We start from the raw sequence: 21895 nt of genomic DNA, 5'->3' as shown, positions 1-21895 counted from the left end.
GCTAATGCAAGGCCATTAACACTGACACATCAACTAAATTTGAAAGTGTTCCATTAGAAGTGCTATATGAATTTCCTGCAATAAACTATTAAATAAGCATTATGCATCACATATTAAGTGCATAATAAATATATTTCTGATTTCCTCCCCATTGCAACTACCTACCACCGGACCCTAATCTAGGAACTGTTGAGGCACATAACTTCTTAGGAAAGTAGGCTTTCTTGGCTTACATATAAAAAAAAAAAAGATTTTCGCTGAAAAATCGCAAACTATCAAAGCTTACCAGGACACCAGGGCAGCAATCGCACCAGCTTAAGTTTAACAAGAATGTTATTTTCTTACATCATGAAATGTCATTGCATAATCAATATAACTATAATAATAAACGATTAATACTCACCTCCACTTCCTTTTGTAAAGCAAATTCACTCCAGTCTTCTTATTGCCCCCTCTACTAGTTAATTTTATAAGCCTTTGGACTATATAGTTATTGACACTGGAAAAAACTTAAAAATAATTCACACCCTTCTGTAAGAGAAAGCTTTCACAAAGAACTGAGGTGAGCACTCTTCCCCTCAATCCACAGTTTCAAAAGAAAATGCTGGCATCCCAAGGAGAAAGTATTTATATTAAGAATAAAGAAGAATCTCTGTACATGACAAAAAGTACCTTGGGTTATTTATTCCAATACAGTGGTAGAAGACTAGCAAGCCTGGCTATGTGTTTGTGCTCTACTCTGCATTTTCTTTATTCTTCATCTTCCTGGAAATCAACATATTTTGTGATTGAGACAAGGAAGGCATATTCATCACTATGATACAATGTTTTTAATTTCACAATCTATTTGTTGCCCTAGATACTGGACACTCAGTCATGTCCAGCTCTTCGTGATCCCCACACTATACTACTATGAACAATTGATTTCAAATTCAAAATTAAATTTTAATATGGTGAGCAATTATCTTGCTTTCTAGATAATTATCTGAAATATCACCACTATTACATTATTCTTTACTGATTTTTTTTTTTTTTTGCTAAGTTTCTAGTGGATAATTCTTTCTGTAGTATTCTAAGAGGCTCACACTTAGAGTGCCTCAAATTATTACTGTACTTTAGATTTAAAACAAGAACCTAAACACCACTGAACCAAACTTTCTTCCTACCACCAGGAACAGGATTATTAGAGAAGGATGGGTATAAGTTCCATTTGTCTATGCCCTAGCTCCCATTACCAGGTGTTTTCCCCCAACATACACTTCTATAAGGAAGAAGAACCCACCAATACCTGGAAAATCTGCCTCCACTGTTTTTGGTGAATCACTGAATGTTCCTTTATACAAGTAAAACAGAGCCTTAAATGATTTCTGTGACTTACAGTTTCCTATTTTCATCACTGTGACGTTTAATTGAGTGATAATTATCTTAAGAGATCAAAATTCCAAAATTTACATCTTTCACTTTGTCAAGAAGTTAGATGATTCAAACTGTATTCAATTAGTTTAAGATGGAAATATCCAGATTTAACTGTCATAACTTACACTGACACCAAAAGTATTATGGAACATAATACATGAGGATAAATGAATCTATATGCACAACACTTTTTCCCTCCAAACTGAAAGACTCATGAAAAAGGAATTATGCCTATATTGAGTCATCATTTTGTACTGAAACATCAAATGTCAAATTTGTAATGAAAAGATGTACTATTATATTAAAATCTGTATGTCAATTTTTGTTTCTGAAACCAACAGTGTAAAGAGAAAAGATTTAAGAAAGATACTCTTGAGAGTTAACAGACATTTGGAATCAAAATTAAACAAAATGTACCAAATTTTAATACACTAAAAAATAAACATTTTATTAAAGAAAGTCTGAAAAACATATGCACCAAAAGTGACTACGAACACTAAATAAAAAACCTTCAAAAAACGTGTACATGATCCAATGTTTAAAACTTTATATGTAAAAGCTATACTATAAGATACAAAGCTAAACTATTAGAGTACTAACAATACTACTCATATAAAGAAACTTAACAGTAGTAAAATATGAATACATAAGATGCTTATTTTTGGTCCTTTCGGAAAAACAAACTAAGATTATTTTTTTTAACACGGCTCCAGGCACAAAAATAGAATATAAGATGACAACTGCAACATTCTTAGTGTTTATCCTTGTAATTCTTTAAATGTCACCAGTCATAATAGCAATGAATTCCTCTTGATTTACTGTGATAAGAAAGAAAATGTAAGTCAGAAATACAAATTTTTTTCAGAGAACACATTTACTATTTTACACTAAGTATTTTTAAATTTTATATTATACAAAATTCTTAATAAACCAAGACATAGTATTTTGCTTTTACTTCTTTGTAGCAAACTGAATACATTAAATTGAACTTCATGAATACAAAAATATATAAAATAAACATAAATATTCTATAATATTAACTGGGAAAAGGACATAATAGTATGCAAGTTACAAAAAATCCATCATAATCACAGTATTCATACACACACTAAAATTGTTTTAAAAGCTTGATATTTTAAATTTCTTAGATGGTTAAGCTCTCTTGATAATCTTTATTCCACTAGTTCATTTAACGAACACTTTCTGAATAAATAAGCTTAAATAATATCATACATGTAAATTAGAATTAAGAAGGATGAAAATAGAATTAGAAAAAATGTCAACTTGTTTTTGGAACTTTTATAGACATAAAAGCTTCTTTTAAGAAAAAAAAAAACAAAACTGAAACATAGAAGAAAAAACAGTGCAAAAAAAAGCCATAAGGAATTAAGAAGAATGAGTTGCTCAGAACCTGAGAAAGAACAACCAATTCATGCATTCAATATTAAACATCTTCAACACAGGATGACAGACAGTAGAACAGAATACAAAACCTATAATACAAAATTCAAAATACTTTCAATGGTTTTATAAACTGCAGTACTGATCTTTAACCTGTGCAGGTAAAGGAATACGCTTCAGTATCTTATGACAGCTATGACCCCTTTCCCTCTCTAGTCATAAAACATAATCAAAATATATTAAAATTCTGAACAATTTCATTGATATGCACCTTCATTTAAAAAACCCCTGACTGAGAAAAATCTAGAATCAGGCATCTAGACCAAAACAGCAAACAAGAGTATATTTTTAAGGAAAACAAAATAAGGAAAGTGGCCTTAGAATGATTTGACTAACATCATTTTAACAGCATAACAGAGTCATAATTAAAATATTCAAAATCTGAAAAGACTTATGTTTTCTTACTTAAAAATCTCAAACTTTTTCTCTAACTTTGTAAAATCTCAATACTCAAATTTCAAATCAAGCATCATGAAGTTCTAAAACAAAACACTGGAGCATTTCAAAAGTATTTTAAACTATTCCATAATTTCATATCTAGAAACAAAATGTTTAAGTCCAAAAAAGTAAACTTAAAAGCTGGCTCAGACAGTAAAGAATCTGTCTGCAATGCAGGAGACCTGGGTTCCATCCCTGAGTTGGGAAGATCCCCTGGAAAAGGACATGGCAACCCACTCTAGGATTCTTGCCTGTTGAATTCCATGGACAGAGGAACCTGGCAGGCTACAGTCTATGGGGTCACAAAGAATCGGACACAACTGAGCAACTTCACTTCACTTCACTTCATACACTGAGTGACTTCACTTCACTTCACTTTGTTATCAGTGAGACTTCCAGACAATTAGGAGGATGGGTGATGCCTTCATACATTTGGTTTTATAACCTTTTCTATCAATCCTATCTTATATCAAGTTCCTTTACTTAATGATTCTAACACAATGCCTAGATTAAAATAAGCATTTGATAAAATATATATTGAATCAAATAAATATGCCACTTCACTTTTTGTACACTACCTTTTCAAACAAAATTTTCATTAGTCATTTTATAGGGTAAATCTTATTACATGTTATTAAAATTAAAAAATTTCAGGGAAATTAACTAGATTAATTACCTTAGAGACTATCTGGCTTCAGAGGGGAAATAACAAATTTTAACATATGAAGTGCCAGTTGAGTATTTTACTAACACATTGTTTCCTATAATAATGTGTAATTTAAAAAACTCTATAAACATAAAAAACTGATTAATATTTTACTTTATAGCATAAGAGGCAATACAGTATTACGGTTAAAAGCATATTCTTTGTCACTATGGAGATTTGAGTTTAAATCTGACTCTGCTGTGTTGTGATAGCCTTGAACAGGTTATTAAACTCTCAGAGCTTTAGTTTCCCCATCTATATATTCATCTATCTTAAGCGTAAATAGGTAAAACAATGTATTTACTTCACAAAAGCTATTATGAAAATTCAGTGACATAATCCACAAGGTAACACTATAAGCACAGAATATAAAATATATTAAGTACTAAATAAATGTTAAAGGGATTCCCTGATGGCTCAGATGGTAGAGTCTGCCTGCAATGTGGGAGACCCAGGTTTGATCCCTGGATTGGGAAGATCCCCTGGAGAAGAAAACGGCAACTCACTCCAGTATTCTTGCCTGGAAAAATCCCATTGACAGAGGAGCCTGGTGGGCTACAGTCTATGAGGTTGCAAAGAGTCAGACATGACTGACCAACTTCACTTCACTTCAAATGTTAACATTCATAATTATTTAGAAGATGGTCCACTTGGGGGTTTTTTAATGTTGCTACCATTTTTCAAAAAGATATTGTGTTTCAGTTTACATATCTTGGGAGGGAGTCTTTCTATATCACTACCACAGCCTTATTTAGAGAAGAAATCCTGTACCTAGTACAGGTAAAAGAAACTGTTTATAACTCTGGTCTTTTGACACATAAGTAGCAGGAGTATGAAACAGACATACCAAGATTCTCTCTACCACTGAAAAGAGTACTTCACATAAAGGAGCTCTTTTAAAGCTAACTCAGAGTAAACAGCTAGGGAAGACACAAACATTTTTTAACTATGAAGGCAGCGGATTATAAATCCAAATATTAGAGTTAGAGCTTAAGAACTCATTTAAATTTTCTCAAGTTTCAATCATCTCTGTTTTAAAATATAATTAATTATGTTGATTCTCTTCAAAGAGCTAGTACCAAAAATAGAAAAGTTGTATGCATGCATGCTAAGTCGCTTCAGTAGTAGCCAACTCTTTGCCACCCTATAGATTATAGCCTACCAGGCTTCTCTGGCCATGGGATTCTCCAGGCAAGAATACCAAAGTGGGTTGCCATCCCCTCCTCCACAGGATCTTCCTGACCCAAGGATCAAACCCAAGCCTCCTGCATTGCAGGCAGATTCTTTACCGCTGAGCTACCCGGAAAGCCCCAGAAAAGTCATATAATGCTCAATAATAGTCACATAAATATAATGGGAAAGCATAATAATGCACAATTCTAACAGACAACCTACAAACCTGAGCTGATAACCAGTTGCTACTGTCTTACCTCCTTATTGAAGCATGCCAGTATTTCCAAGGTTATATAAATATATATATACATATAAATATATACATTCATGTAAAAATGAATAGTTGGTACTACAGAAACATGTATCTACTGTAACACACACTCCTGCTCACTACTGAAGTCAACAAACATCACAGTACTCATCACATTCAAGAAAACGCAGGAGAATATAAACATGAAAAAGAAAAAAAAAAGGAAAACAAGTTTACATTTAATGCTAGGCACATTCAATTATCTTCATTTCATAATCATAACAACCTTGAAAGGTATTAAAGTTGATTTTTGTTAACAGGAAAACTGAGACTCAGAAAATGTTAACGTGCACAAAATTACAGAGCTACTAAGTAAGTGGTAGAGATTCAATTCAAATCTAGGCCTGTATGATTCCTAAGACTCAAGGCTTTTTGCACTGTATGATTCCATCCTGCTCTTTAGTGGCTCACAATATAACTGGAAAGACACATATGTATATAACTAACAGAAGACAATGTATAAAAGTTCAAAAAAGATTGTTTCTCTAAATGGGCCCTCAATGGAAATCTCATCATTTACAAATAGAGATCAATGAGGAAGGCTTTGGGGAGTTTAAGATGAACCTCAGATAACAACTAACATTTTAGCAGACAGAACCTGGCAATTAGATTAAAACAGCATGATGAAAGGCACAGCATAAAAGGACAGGATGGAGTATATTCTGTCAAAGTATGTATACTATATAAGAGGTGAGGGTTAGAGTAAAAAGAGGAAGAATACACTGGGAAATAAAAACAAGATAGCTGTTATAGGACAGATCTCATAAAAGGCTTTGGAATTTATTCCATAGGCACTAAAGAATCATAAGTGTCTGAACATGATAATGACATTACCAAACTTGCATTTTAGGAAAATAATGATATTAGAATAAATTAGGATGAAAACAGAGGCTTAGAGCCATAGAGGAGGCAATTAGGAGGCTACAAGAGACTCTAAGTCAGCGAAAGCAGGGACAATATCAGCCTCTTATTGGGCAGCATTAGTCAGCACACAGAATTGTGTACCAGCAGGCATTCAAGGAAATAATGAACGAAGCTACGATATTATAAAATTCCACCAAAGAAATTAGGGCCTGAATTAGGACAGCAGCAGTAAATAAAGAAATAAAACTTCAAAATATTTGAAGGGTAAATTCAGACATGCATAAAGGTTGAGGAAGAAAGCATTAAAGGATGAAATTTACTGAGTGGCTGAAATTTTGGTGATACTGCAGCCTCAAAGGAAAATACTTTCTTGAAGTGTAGAACCTCATATTATAACCTGTACAGTTGGTTTTAAAGGTCTGCTTCATTCCAAGCCAAGTATGTGTAATACTTATGCAAAAAGCCCATTACAGGATGAACAACATTTACACTAAATAAAGGGACAGTTTGTAAAGGGTCTTGAAAATCATTTGGTTTAAATAGATTACTTATGTGTACAAGTAGGAATATTTGGAATATATGTTTTACACAAAACTTACTTTCTCCATCACCATCTTTATCAAATTCTTCTATCATAGCCCGAAGTTCTTCATCACTCATGTTTTCACCCAATTCTCTGGCAACACGTCGCAAATTCCTCAAGCTTATTTTACCAGAGTCATCATCATCAAATAGTTTAAATGCCTTCAGTATTTCTTCATGTGGATCTCTTTCCAATATCCAGTCTGTGACTATAGTTAAAAAGAGATGAAAAGTAAACCTTCACAGTCACAAAGGCATTCATTTGTAAAATCAACTAATTATTAGATGAGAATTAAAACTGTGAAATTAGTTTGGCAATAAAAATGCCAAACCAAAGTACAAAATCCCTGAGATAAACCTAAAATCAGAAAAGCCAAATCCATATTTTAGAATTTAACCTTCACATTATCAACAATTTATCCTATTATATGGCTTCCCAGGTGGCTCAATGGTAAAGGATATGCCTGACAAGCAGATGACGTAGGTTCGAAGCCTGGGCCAGGAAGATCCCCAGTGAAGGAAAAGGCAACCCACTCCAGTATTCTTGCCTGGGAAATCCCGTAAACAAAGGAGCCTGGCGCATTACAGTCCATGGGGTCGCAAAAGAGTCAAACACAACTTGTGACTAAACAACAATATTCTATTATAAGAGTAAGCATAATTATATTACACAGAAGCAAATTTTTGAAAACTATATTTATACCACATTTATTTAAGGCCTACTATTAAGGACTGTACTAGGCTCCACTGACATCAAGCACACAAGTATAGGAGTTCATAAACTAGTTGTAGAGATGATGTATCAACAAGACAATCAAAACCAACTAAAAATTATTTGCTGGCTAAACTTAATAGTAATACTGATTGTTCTCCAAATTTAATACAACTTAAAAACAAATTTCCCCTAATAAATTTACAAAATTAACTGTCACCACTGATAAAGACACCATCTCAGACAGAATATGAAAATTCTGCTGGTATCTTCATAACTTAGAAGAACCCCTTGGTTTCTCAAAAGAAGTTACAAAAAGGATAGAATCTGATTGTAATAAGAATAAAAAAGTCTGGAAAGGAGTTCTAAAGTCAAATCCATTCTGTTCAGCAAGATGGTAACTATCAGACAGCTAAATTAAAATTAAATGTGAGCAATTTCAGGCCTCAATAGTAACAATTATTTAATATACTAAATTTAATAATATATAATAAGAGTAAGCTTAATGTTCTCATAAAACCACAGTCTTTAATCAATAGCCACAATAACAAAACTTTTTAAATCTGTGGTATAAAATTTTTTAAGTTACTAGATAAAATTCTGAAAATATCAAAGTAAAAATCTTTGAAGTAATTCTAATGTTAATCTACCACTACAACAAGAAGTATTTATGACTTTCACTGTGCCATTAAAAATAACTCCATCCTGTGAGGTTTACAGAATCATTAAAAATTTGCAAAGGCTTATAGACGGAAAACACTGGAATATTTAATGCACCCAAAAGAAAAATACAATTCAAGTCCCCCACAAACTGTTGCTGTGCTGCTGTCTGCATCATATCTCATTGGATGAGCTTCAGAATAAGCACCTATTCAAGCTAATGTTAAATCATCTACACATATATTCAATAATTTTCTCTTTTTTTTTGAGTTTTTCCCCTACAATAATTTTCTTTTATCCATTAATTTTATGCAAAAGTCTTCCAAGTAACTAATTGAAGTATATTACTATAAGTATGCAAATCATCAAAGCTCATAAATATTCAGTTAAAAAGAAGTTGGCATATATACAGCCATAACACCAAAATAAAATACCACACTTAACTTTATGGCTCATACTCAACTTATTTTGAATTTAGTCCCAACAAAAAAGCAGGACAAGGGGAAAAAAAAAAGTGTTAAGAAATTTTCTTCACCAATTAAATAATTTACATGACAGGTGAACCAAAAAAGCAGCTTGCTGAAAATATTAATGTACTTAAAGAAGCAACAGGGTGATCTGGGGAACAGATGGGGTTCCAAGATGTATAAATTCCTATCCCAATGGTGCTTTAATAGTGTTAGTTACTTCAGACTTGTATGTCTATATAATCTTTTATCGATACTTTGCCTTAGAATGCAACTTTTCTTTGGAAGTATAAATACCCATCATTCTGGACAGCTAAAACATTTTAACTTTATGATGACTCTCCTCCATGACTTCATGTTCTACTCTTGCTCTACAAAGTAGAATTATAACATATATTTTTTTCAATGAAAATAAATCAACAGAAAGGCAGAAAGGTGGGTTGAATCTATTTCAGAAATTTCTGTCCATGTAACTCTATTTCCAAATGACTTAATTATACTATCAGAAATGTACTCACTCAAAACAGTTAGATCTTATACATTGTAAAAATCACTTAAGGGTCCTCCACTCATGCCCACCAGAATCTGTGAGCATGCGCTGACCAGAGTCCGTGAATTCAATACTCCGAGTCCATCCAGATGGCCCCAATCCCAGCTTTCTATGCTTCGAAAACACTAAGAACAATGCCCCTGCATCAGTTTTTACTATAACCAATCACCTTTCATGCCTAGAACACGGATCATACCCAAAGCACCCTTAGCCCCAATAATCACAAAGTCCACATCTATAAGAAGGGGGGCCAGTGGGTGAAAGTTCAGGAACTCAAGGAGCACAATGGACACATCACAGGTCCCGACTGGGCTCCCAAGGGTGACCACACCATCACTTGCAGGGCCCACCGCAATGCCTACGTCTGGAGTCAGAGAGATGGTGTCTGGCAGCTAACCCTGGTGATCCTGAGAATTAACTGTGCAGCCACTTTCATCAGGTGAGAACAGATTTGCCATGGGCAGCAGGGCATGACTCATCTCTGTTTAGTACTTCAAGTCTAAAAATGACTGGTGGGTGAGCAAGCACATTAAAAAGCCCACCCACTCCACGATCCTCAGCTTGGATTGGCATCCCAACAACGTTTTGCTGGCAGTGGGATCCTGTCACTTCAAATGAAGAGTGCTTTCTACCTACATTAAAGAAGTGGATGAAAAGCCAGCCAGTACACCCTGGGGCAGCAAAATGCCTTTCGGTCAGCTGATGTCAGAGTATGAAGGCAGGGCGCATGGGGTCAGCTTCTCGGTCAGCAGCAGCCACCTAGCTTGGGTCAGTCACAACAGCACTGTGGCCACTGCCAACGCCTCAAAAAGTGCCCAGGTCTCAACTCTGAAGGTGGAATTCCTGCCCCTCCTGAGTGTGCCGTTTGTCTCAGAGAATAGCATCGTGGCTGCTGGCCATGACTGCTGCCCCATGCTCTTCAACTAGAACAATCGCAGCTGCTTGACCATCGCCAAGCTGGACATCCCCAAACAGAGCATCCAACGCAACACGGACAAGCGGGCCATGACCAAGGACCGCAACACGGCCCTGGAGACACTGCACCAGAACAGCATCACTCAAGTCTCTATTTATGAGGTGGACAACCAAGATTGTTGCAAATTTTGCACTAATGGCATCAACAGAGCCATGACCATTTGGGATTTCAAGACCTTAGAATCTTCCAGCCGGGGCCTTCGGATAATGTGAAGATGAGCAAACCTCCAGAATCAGCATGAGGACAGACAGGCTGCGTGGGGCAGCTCACCATTCGCACGCGGAGGAGAGCCACTGTCAGCAAACACTGAAGACACACGCGGCGCAAACCGTGTTTTGTGTTTTGTTTGAGTATAACTGGTGAAAGTGTTGGCTTCTTAAAAGCAGCAGAGGTTGAGCTTTGTTTTATGGGGTTTTTTGTTTTGTGATTTCATTCCATTCTTGACCAAAGTTTCTCATTAAGTAATTTATTATGGAAAATTGTCAAGACTAACTTAAAGGAAGGGGTGGGGAGGTATATAAATTGTCTGCTAGAAAAATTAAATAAAAACACTGAATATGCTTTAAAAAATTACTTAACACAGCAAATTAGAAAACATCACATTAAAACTTTAAACCCAAGCAGTCATATCCTAGAATACTGAGGTCACTCACTTTTTTACTCTTAACTACATCCCTTTTCTTTCCACTCTCACCACCCGCAGCACAAAAAGTCTATCACAGTTGTCCCTCAGTTTCTACGGTATCCATGGGAGACTGGTTCCAGGACTCCTCAGATTTCAACATCTGGAACGGATAGAATCTGCACGTAATCTATGCACATACCCCTGTATACTTTAAATCATCTCTGGACTACTCACAATATCTAATACAATGTAAATGCTATGTGAAGTGAAGTGAAGTCACTCAGTTGTGTCCAACTCTGTGCGACCCCATGGACTGTAGCCTACAAGGCTGCTCTGTCCATGGAATTTTCCAGGCAAGAGTACTGGAGTGGGTTGCCATTTCCTTCTCCAGGGGATCTTCCCGACCCAGGGATCAAACCCAGGTCTCTGGCATTGCAGGCAGACACTTTACCATCTGAGCCACCAGGGAAGGTTAAATGCTATGAAAATAGTTGCAAATACAATGTAGTGAAGTGAAGTGAAAGTCGCATCCGACTCTTTGATACCCCATGGGCTATACAGTCCATGGAATTCTCCAGGCCAGAATACTGGAGTGGGTAAGCCTTTCCCTTCTCCAGGGGATCTTTCCAACCCAGGGATGGAACCCAGGTCTCCCACATTGCAGGCAGATGCTTTACCAGATGAGCCACAAGGGAAGCCCAAGAATACTGGAGAGGGTAGCTTATCCCTTCTCCAGTGGATCTTCTCAATCTAGGAATTGCTGTAGGATTCTTTACCAACTGAGCTATCAGGGAAGCCCAAATACAATGTAAATGCTATGCAAAAAACTGCCAAGTATTCAGCAAATTTAAGTTTAGTTCTTTGGAACTTTCTGGCATTTTTTTCCTAATATTTTCAACCCACAGTTGAGTGAATCCATGGATGTGGAACCCAGGGATAGAGGACCAACTGTATCTTCTGTTGACAAACTCTCTTCCCTCCAACATAATCTTTAATATCTCAACAGAGTTACCTCTCTAAAAACATATCTCCTCTTTAAAAAACTGGCAAAGATAATCTGCTGACTAAAGGCCAAACTCTATGTCATAAGACTTTACCTAGCTGGCCCAATCCTAGCTTTCCTATTCTCTAGAGCAGGGGGCTGGGCTTCCCTGATATCTCAGTTGGTAAAGAACCTGCCTGCAAAGCAGGAGACCCCGGTTCACTTCCTGGGTCTATTATGATTCAGGGTAATTTGTTCCAAAGTGGGTTTGATCCCTGGGGTGGGAAGATCTCCTGGAGGAGGGCATGTGGGTTGCCTGGAGAATCCCCATATACAGAAGAGCCTGGCGGGCTATAGTCTGTGGGGTCATAAAGAGTCAGATACGACTGAGCAACTAAGCACAGCACAGCACATAAAACATATATTCATCTGTGGTCAGTCATTATTTTAAAATAATCAAAAAATGGAGAGAAAACATAGTTCTTAACTATTCCCAAACAGTAATAAAATTTTATCTGACAGTTGATATTCTTAATAAGTGGCCTGAGGACAGCTAAAGTATGTGCTGAGCCTGTGAAAAGGGTGATCCTTGAAAGTCAGGGTGAAGTTTATTCATGAACATTTATTCTAGAAGGAACCCAGTATTTCTGCTCTATTAAAAACATAGAAGAGATGGAGGATCAGGAAAGGTAGAGATGGCACAGGACTCTGGCTTCAACTGCTAATAAAATCAAAATTTTAACACTAAATCCACTTAAGATGAAATAATGTGTTATATAAAATTATTAGAGGCAAGTATATAGTGACTCACTGGAAAAGACTCTGATGCTGGGAGGGATTGGGGGCAAGAGGAGAAGGGGACGACAGAGAATGAGATGGCTGGATGGCATCACCGACTCGATGGACATGAGTTTGAGTGAACTCTGGGAGTTGGTGATGGACAGGGAGGCCTGGCGTGTTGTGATTCATGGGGTCGCAAAGAATCGGATACCACTGAGAGACTGAACTGAACTGAACTGAATATAGTGCTTAAAATAACCTACAACCAGGTGGCGCTAGTGGTAAAGAATTCACCTGCCAACACAGGAGACACAGGAGGTGCCAGTTCAATCCCTGGGCTGAGAAGATCCCCTGAAGGAGGAAAGGGCACCCCACTCCACTATTCTTGCCAAGAGAAGCCCTTGGACAGCAGAGCCTACCAGGCTACAGTACATGGGGTCACAAAGAGTAAGACACAACTGAACGTCAACATACACAGGAAAAGGTAATGAGAAAAATATAAATACATGGAGTAGAATACTTTTCATGCTTCAACAATACACATATATGATATTTTCGAGCCATTTAAACAAAGACTAATTTTTCAAGTAATAACAAACACTTAATTGGCTCAGCTGGTAAAGAATCTGCCTGCAATGCGGGAGACCTGGGCTCAATCCCTGGGTTGGGAAGATCCCCTAGAGAAGGAAAAGACTACCTCATCCAGTATTCTGGCCTGGAGAATTCCATGGACTCTCTAGTCCATGGGGTCTCAAAGAGTCAGACACAACTTAGCGACTTTCACTTTCAATTGAACTTACTATATACTAAGGCGCTAAACACTTCACATATTTTGAACTTATTTATTCCTAAGAACCCTATGAGATAATACAACCATTCCCATTTTATAGCTGAAAATGAGGCAGAGAGAAGTAAAATGACCAAGTTACACAGCTAGCAGGTGGCAAAACCAGGATCTAAGCCTAGGCAATCTGACTCCAAAATGTCCACGCTAAACCACTACACTGGACCAAATTTACCTGAATTACAGCTCTTTCCTAGTAGCATCATTCCTACTGTATCCTGAACCTTATTTCTATAAACAATCTAGTTGAAACTTTTGCTAAAATCATAAACCCCGAAAGCTTCAATACTGGGAAAATGAAGATGGCACTCTTCCTCTTCTCAAGTAAATTCTACAAATTAGAGAAAAAATAGAATATGCTCTCCAAAGGGACAAGCTCTTCTCCCAAATAATCATCTATTAGTTCATAAGTTGGAGATCTTCTCTGTGGTGCTTTTCTTGTCTTCTAGATTTTTTCCTTTAATTTCTCGATTCCTTGCTTTGGGTTCAAATTTTCAGATTTGAAAAATATTACTAACGATACGAATCTATTTTTTCCACATGTACTAACTACTATTCCTTTTCTTTCTCATACTACTTCTTGTTGAATACTTAAAGGTTTTTTTTGTACATGTCTGTGTGTAGCTGAATTTTCCTAGATTCTTAAAATATCAAAAACTAACTAAATATTTAGGATGAGGATATTATTATTTAGGATTATTAGGATATTATTATTAACTAAATATTCAGGATTAGGATTATATTATTATTGTATAATATTAGGATATTAGGATTTCCCTGGTGGTCCGTGGTTGAGACTCTTCCTTGCAATGCTGGGGACATGCGTTCGATCCAGGAACTTAGACCACAGGCTGCAGAGCATAAAGCCCACACACTGCAACTACTAAGCCCAAGTGACACAATAAGAATGTCTGTGTACTACAGTGAAAAATCCAATATGCCACAACTAAGGTCCAACACAACCAAATAAATAAAATATTTTTTAAAATGAACAAAGGATTTGAATAGACATTAAAAAATAATAATAACATGCTTAGATTATGACCCAGCTGGTTGTTCTAAAATGTTTTTCTTCTGCTCCCAGTCTGGCAACTGCCGCCCTTACTACAATCTTCTCCCCACAAGTACCTTTAAAGAGATGACTTTATTCAATGAGCTCAAGGTCATCTACAGTATGCAGCTGCTCATATGCTTTGTCAACCTGAAGGCACGTACTTCATATATGGCTAAAGATACCATATCCTTAGATATGGTAGATTGGTAGATACTGCTACCAATTTCCTCTTCTCCCACTTTGCCAAGAAAATCACATACTCGGATGGTCTTGGGAAATATTTTCCAAACAAAAATACACCAAATCTTATCTTTTCCTCTAAGAAAACAATTTCTCGACCACTCTTAGTTTTATCACATAATATAGGTACTCATTACGGAGAAAGACATCTTCCCATAACAAGCAACATAACAGTTGCTTGGTTAAAATCTTCAGAACAAAAGAAAAAACGATAACTCTCATTTATAGTGAAGCTACAAATCTCTTCTTTGAAAATTAGCAAAGAAGAGCACCCAAAAAAAAACCCCAAAATTAGATATACACTATACAGCAACGTTCAATGACAAAATTCCATAACCCAGAGAATTTTAGAAATACCGATAGTATCCAGATAATTTCCTAACAACTGCTGATTACAAAAACTTTTGTAAAACAGCATTTACAAAATTGTAAAAATACACACCAACTTCATTGAAATCCTCAAAGGTTATTTTCCCAGTGGCTTCTCTGTCATAATCTTTAAGAATCTTCAGTACATCAGCTTTTTTTACGTCAAACCCCAAGGCTCTCATTGCCACCTTTTGGATTAAAAGGGAAAAGCAAATTGTAAAAATTTTTTACAAAATAAGTGAATTCCAATTCTTCAGTTCTTAAAATTTAAAAGATGACAACATATCAAAAAGCATATTCTTTCACATGTTTTGTCTCTAAAATAACAGTGATAGTTTTTCTTCATTACTAAAATTAAATGGCATTTCTTTTCATTTTCATATATCCCTTTTTTAATATGACAAACTAATCAATGAGTGTTTACAGAATATATTGTACAATGTACTGACTTTACTGCACAGATAATTTTAACAAGTTATTTTTTTCTCAAAAGATTAACAACCAAATAAAAAGAAAGGCATAGCATGAATACTAAAAAGTTATACAACAGAAGAGATTAAAAAATTAAAATAAGAATTACTCAACATGATTAGTTATCAAGTAAGTTATCAACTACTTACTAGCTATCAAGTAAGTAGTCACGATCCCGAGCTTGGAGAAAGAAAAGATCTAGTTAATAGTAACGAAGAAGGGATATTATTATTTACAGAAGTCTTATTGGAGAGATATGAGTTGGATGAAGTGGAGTAGAAGGGCATTTAGAAAAGAATGACTAGTACTAAAACGGGGCTTCCCTGGTGGCTCAGAGGTTAAAGCGTCTGCCTCCAATGCGGGAGACCCGGGTTCGATCCCTGGGTCGGGAAGATCCCCTGGAGAAGGAAACGGTAACCCACTCCAGTATTCTTGCCTGGAGAATCCCATGGACGGAGAAGCCTGTTAGGCTACAGTCCACGGGGTCGCAAAGAGTCGGACACGACTGAGCGACTGAACAGAACAGAACAGAACAGTACTAAAACACACAAAGAAATACACAGTGGGCTTGAACACAGTGAACAGAGCACTTTACCTAACCTAAATGGGGAAAGATCAGGTGGAAAAAAAGCAGTTAGCAAATGAGAAAAGTATGTGGTAGTAAAAGTGAGGAAGGCATTCAATGCAAATGAAACAATCTGAACTCTTATCTAGTGTACAATGAGGAGCCACTAAGCATTTATGAGTAATGAATAACATGGTGAAAGAATTTTAGAAAGATGAATCTAATGATAGTGTACAGGGAATGGAGAAACCATGTAGGAAGTTCCAGATATAAAAGAAGATCACAAACCAAGATAACAGAATGGCCACAAATAGAAGAGACATTATAAAGGAAGTGAAGTGAAGTCAAAGTTGCTCAGTCGTGTCCAACTCTTTTCGATCCCATGGACTATACGGTCCATGGCATTCTCTAGGCCAGAATACTGGAGTGAGAAGCCTTTCCCTTCTCCAGGGGATCTTCCCAACACAGGGATAGAATCCAGGTCTCCAGCATTGAAGACGGATTCTTTACCAAATGAGCAACAAGGGAAGCCCATTATAAAGGAAGAACTGATCAAAGCTAGGTAACTAAAACAGAGGGAAAAGTAAGCTAAAGGACCACAAGGATACTACCTCACTCACTGTGCTGAGTTTAAGATCCAAACTAACTTAAACACCAATTTCCCCTTGATTCTTTATAAAAAAGTCTAAAACTTAAAACTGATATTTTTCCCCATTAGCACTGCATCAACATCAGACACCACTTATGTCATCTGAATAAGAGACAATAGGTTGAGACTGTTACTAACATGTATAAATTAAAAAACAAATAACATTCCCTCAATCTAAGAAATGAATGAGTCATAAAAAAAGTAAAAAAACACACAATGGGAAGAGGAATATGATTAGAACTGTTTAAAACCTACAGTTTCAAATATTTTAATTATGTGAATGAAAAATAAGCCCCTCTATAGGAATATATTTTTACATTTAAAATATTATTCATTTTACCATGTGAAAAGGAGTTTCTAAAAAGATACGAGTACTACTCAACTTTATTATAGCACTTATCAGTAAATTAAAATGGTTTACATTTCCAAAACCAGTTCAATTAAAATATTCAGAAACACATTTTTAATCAGCGGACAAAAATGCAAAACATTTTAATAGAAAAGATATATTTTAAGTGTATTACCTTTAATTCATGATAATCTATTGCTTCATCTTTGTCTGTGTCAAATAGTTCAAAAGCATCTTTAATTTCCTGTTTCTGTTCTTCAGAGAGTTCTCTTCTTTTTTTCCTCTTTGTTTTGTCTACTACAAGGTCATTTCTACAAAATGATAAGAAAAAGGTCTACTTAGTCCACTTTAATCCTATTGTCATATGCTTCTAAACAATAAAATTCCAAAAATGCAACAAAAAAATTAGCCAATGAATAATGTTTTCAACTTCTAAAAATTATTTTGTAAAAACAAAGAAATTTCCTTACGTGAATCAAAGCCCTGCTCATTCCATTGTTTAAGCTGCTTTAAATTTGTACCTCCCTAAAACTGAAGTTTTACAGTTTTAAAAGGTTATTAAAAGAAATGAAGACCTAGCTTTTCCTTCTTCCTGCCGCTGCTGCTGCTAAGTCGCGTCAGTCGTGTCCGACTCTGTGCGACCCCATAGATGGCAGCCCAACGGGCTCCTCCATCCCTGGGATTCTCCGGGCAAGAATACTGGAGTGGGATGCCATTTCCTTCTCCTAGCTTTGTATTTATTCCCACTAATATTACTGTGGAAGAAACAAGAACTGTGAATAAGAAACTGTTTTGTCAGAAAGCTCAACAAAAAACAAAACACCCATACTTATTCTCATCATTCTACCATACAGACTGTTTAAAAAAAATTGTTGATCTCTATATATTAGGTTTACTTTTATAGTGCTAGAATTATCAAAATTATTGCAAAAAAATCTAATTCATCAATTAATTTACAAACTATTTTGGCACTGTTTAGATTGTTTAGTATTTTTAGACTACACATTTTAAACTGTTTGGCACTTTTTTGTAATTTCTCCCACTGATATTAACAAATCAGCCAAAATATCAACATAAGCATACCACGAATATCAAACACCAAAAAAGTACTTAATATTTGTGGTATTTTATTTATATATAAGGTGAAGAGTCAATTGTCTTGTAAATCTCAGCATATACATCTAGCCAGTTTCTAGCACAAGCTCTGAAAAAACTTAAAGTAAAAAAAGTAATTTACTCTAAAAACTAGAAATGTATTCCTTAAGAGGTGCCAATATAAGCGTTCCAAATTTTCAAATGGGGCTTACAACACTTGTACAAGTTTTGAAACAAGAATTCTATAAACTTTAAAAATGTAAAAACCAGCTGAATTTTATTCTCTGAAATCTACTCTAAAAAGGCAAGAGATGACTAGAAAATGACCAAATGAGGTTATGATAAAGTTCTTTCTTTCACAAGAGACCTGAATTCACACAAGCTTGGAAACTCCGGGATTATTCTCTTCCCAAGATTCTCACCGGACAAAAGTTCACAACCCACCGACGGTAGACCTCATTCAAGGATACCACGATTATCCCTCTTCAGAACTCGCTTCCTTTTTACTGAAGCGTAACTACATAAACACTTTTATGGTAAAACTTCTAGCTGTGGTTTGGAGAGGGATCAACAAACAGTGGGTTAGAGGTTGGAAATGAATGAAAGGTAAAATGAGAAAATTTAGGAACTCTAAGAGATTATCAACTAAAATCACTAAAGGGGGCCTCTGATTATACCCTTTTGCAGGGCCCCTGGAGAAAGAGGAAAGGTTTTGCGTTATTTCCAAAATTTACGGGTAAATATGTTAGTAGCGGGCTTCCCAGGTGGCCCAGTGGGTAAAGAATATGCCTGCAATTGCAAGAGACGCAGGTCTGGAAGACCCCCTGGAGGAAGGCAGGGCAATCCTCTCCAGTACTCTTGCCTGGAGAAACCCACACCCTGAGGAGCCTGGCGGGCTACAGCCCATAGGGTCGCAGAGTCTGACACGACTGAAAAGACTGAGCACGCACGTTAGCAGGAGGTCGGCCGAGGTGGGAGCCGTGGACAAGACACTGAACCAAGGGATGCTCCAAGGCCTGGTTTCCCGGTTTCTCGCATAAACACCGCGCATTGAAACCTCGCGATATTTCCCTGCCTCCTTAAGACTACCACAGCCCGCCTTTTTGGCGGTCTAAAGCCAGTGTCGACAGAAAGGACCGCCTCAGCTAAGGTGCGGAGCTCACCAGGGCCCCCAAGGGGAAGGGTCTGGGCCCGGGAAAGTTGACCAAGGATCCCGTCCCTCGTCCCAAGCGGCATTCCCTTCCTCGCTTCGGCCCCCAGCTGCTTCCCTTCCACACACAACCGCCCTGGGGCCCGCTGCGAGGTGTGGAGTGCATTTGACGCCTCCTTATTACCGACCTCAGAGCTAAACTCATTTTCTCTTCGGACTGAGACGTTCCTCTCGAGAACGACTTTAACCCCCTACCCAAAGCAGCAAGACTTCCACAAGCCGTTCGACAGACGCCAACGACCCTCAGCGGTCTCAAAAACCTCCCACAAAGCAAGACACTTCTGAGCTGGATTGGTTGAAATCGCTAACGTCCTGCCCATGGAGGCGAAAGCGTCACGTGTACTCTGCTCTCATTGGGCATAGTTCACGTCAATCAAATAGATCTCCCTGCCGGCATCCCCTGCTACGCCTCTCGCCCTTTAGATTGGCCTGTTGCTTTCCGGACCCACCCACCCCCAGTCCTTTGAGAAGCTGAGTGTTCCCTGAACTCAGGTGGGAGGTGGCTGAGCTATGTCTCTGACCAGAAAGCCTGTGGCGTGTGGCCGGGTGTCCGGAGATTCGGCTGAAAGGGAAGGGATGAGATATGCCGCAGGCTCTCCTCCGGCTAGAAGGACGGAGCGGCCTTCGAACGGTGTCTGCCAAACTTGACTCTACTGTATTGTACATTTTTGTATGGTTTGAGTACATGGGGAGTTTGTTTAAAACACAGATTTAAATTCATTCTAATTTCCAGTAAGTGTGAATCTGCATTTTTTTAATACAAACTTCAAATAATTCTGAAGCAGATACTGCGGATTATATTTTGATAATCACTGGGTTGGATTATTAGGCTATTTACGGTTGAAGCTGTACCTAAAGGGCCATTTGCTCCCCTATTCCTCCTTTGAACGGGTTTGTTCGTTTTTGTCCTTTATTTTCGAGTACTGTAAGCTGCTTATACTCATGATGTTATCTTCACCACCAAACGAAGTCTCTTAAAGCTCACTTGGACATTTAATATCTTTACCTGTTCATCTCTCCTACTAATGTTAAAAGGCTTATATCCTTCATTTAACACTATTCCTAGTGCCTGAAACAATGTCTGATGCGTTGTGAATGTCTGATGCCTCTGCTCAGTAAATATTCGTTGTATTGAATGGAATCTTGCTGTGAAAAATCACAAAGTACTGAGCTAAACTGCATATCTCAAAAAGGAATGAAATAGCCAGAGAGTAGATGTCCAGTAACGGAAGAGGGAAGGTATTAATATATAAAACTGTGGTATAAATATAAAGAGATACATGTACCTGTTTAGAGAGGAGAGAGAACACAGAAAGTATAAGAAAGACTTCTTGAAGGAGATGGCATATATGTTAAGCCTAGAAGGATGAGCTAAATTTGGGTAAGTAAAGGTGGTAAAAACATCTACTTCTGCTTTATTGACTATGCCAAAGCCTTTGACTGTGTGGATCACAGCTGTGGAAAATTCTGAAAGAGATGGAAATACCAGACCACCTCACCTGCCTCCTGAGAAATCTGTATGCAGGTCAGGAAGCAACAGTTAGAACTGGACATGAAACAACAGACTGGTACCAAATCAGGAAAGGAGTACGTCAAGGCTGTATAGTGTCACCTGACTTATTTAACTTATATGCAGAGTACATCATGAGAAACGCTGGGCTGGATGAAAAACAAGCTGGAATCAAGATTGCCAGAAGACATATCAATAACCTCAGATACACAGATGGCACCACCCCTATGGCAGAAAGCGAAGAAGAACTAAAGAGCCTCTTGATGAAAGTGAAAGAGGAGAGTGAAAAAGTTGGCTTCAAATTCAGCATTCAGAAAACTATAATCATGGCATCTGGTCCCATCACTCTGTGGCAAGTAAATGGGGAAACAATGGAAACAGTGACAGACTTTGTTTTGGGGGGCTCCAAAATCATTGCAGATGGTGACTGCAGCCATGAAATTAAAAGACTCTTACTCCTTGGAAGGAAAGTTATGACCACCTAGAAAGCATATTAAGAAGCAGAGACATTGCTTTGCCAACAAAGCTCTGTCTAGTCAAAGCTATGATTTTTCCATTAGTCATGTATGGATGTGAGAGTTGGACTATAAAGAAAGCTGAGAGCCGAAGAATTGATGCTTTTGAACTGTGGTATTGGAGAAAACTCTTGAGAGTCCATTGGACAGCAAGGAGATCCAACCAGTCCATCCTAAAGGAGATCTGTCCTGAATATTCATTGGAAGGACTGATGCTGAAGCTGAAACTCCAATACTTTGGCCACCTGATGCAAAAAACTAACTCATTTGAAAAGACCCTGATGCTGGGAAAGATTGAAGGCAGAAGGAGAAAGGGATGACA

General features: G+C 37.2%; 1 protein-coding gene and 1 pseudogene across 1 annotated transcript; one reads left to right on the top strand and one right to left on the bottom strand.

The window, feature by feature from the left end:
* Nucleotides 1-1837: 1837 nt before the first annotated feature.
* On the bottom strand, nucleotides 1838-19840 carry CETN3 (centrin 3). The gene is made up of 5 exons (XM_055430796.2): nucleotides 19677-19840; nucleotides 17419-17554; nucleotides 15283-15397; nucleotides 6968-7159; nucleotides 1838-2234 (listed from the first exon to the last, which is right to left on the bottom strand). The coding sequence occupies exons 1-5, from the start codon at nucleotides 19691-19693 to the stop codon at nucleotides 2191-2193; spliced, it is 504 nt and encodes a 167-aa protein (XP_055286771.1). The 5' UTR covers nucleotides 19694-19840; the 3' UTR covers nucleotides 1838-2190.
* On the top strand, nucleotides 9474-10527 carry LOC129559225 (actin-related protein 2/3 complex subunit 1A pseudogene; annotated as a pseudogene).
* Nucleotides 19841-21895: the final 2055 nt, after the last annotated feature.

Source organism: Moschus berezovskii, chromosome 8 (genome assembly GCF_049115385.1).
Source record: "Moschus berezovskii isolate FMDL1 chromosome 8, NW_MosBer_1.0, whole genome shotgun sequence".
Taxonomy (NCBI): domain Eukaryota; kingdom Metazoa; phylum Chordata; class Mammalia; order Artiodactyla; family Moschidae; genus Moschus; species Moschus berezovskii.
The sequence above is the reverse complement of the archived record's forward strand: the minus strand, read 5'-3'. Positions and strand labels throughout refer to the sequence as shown.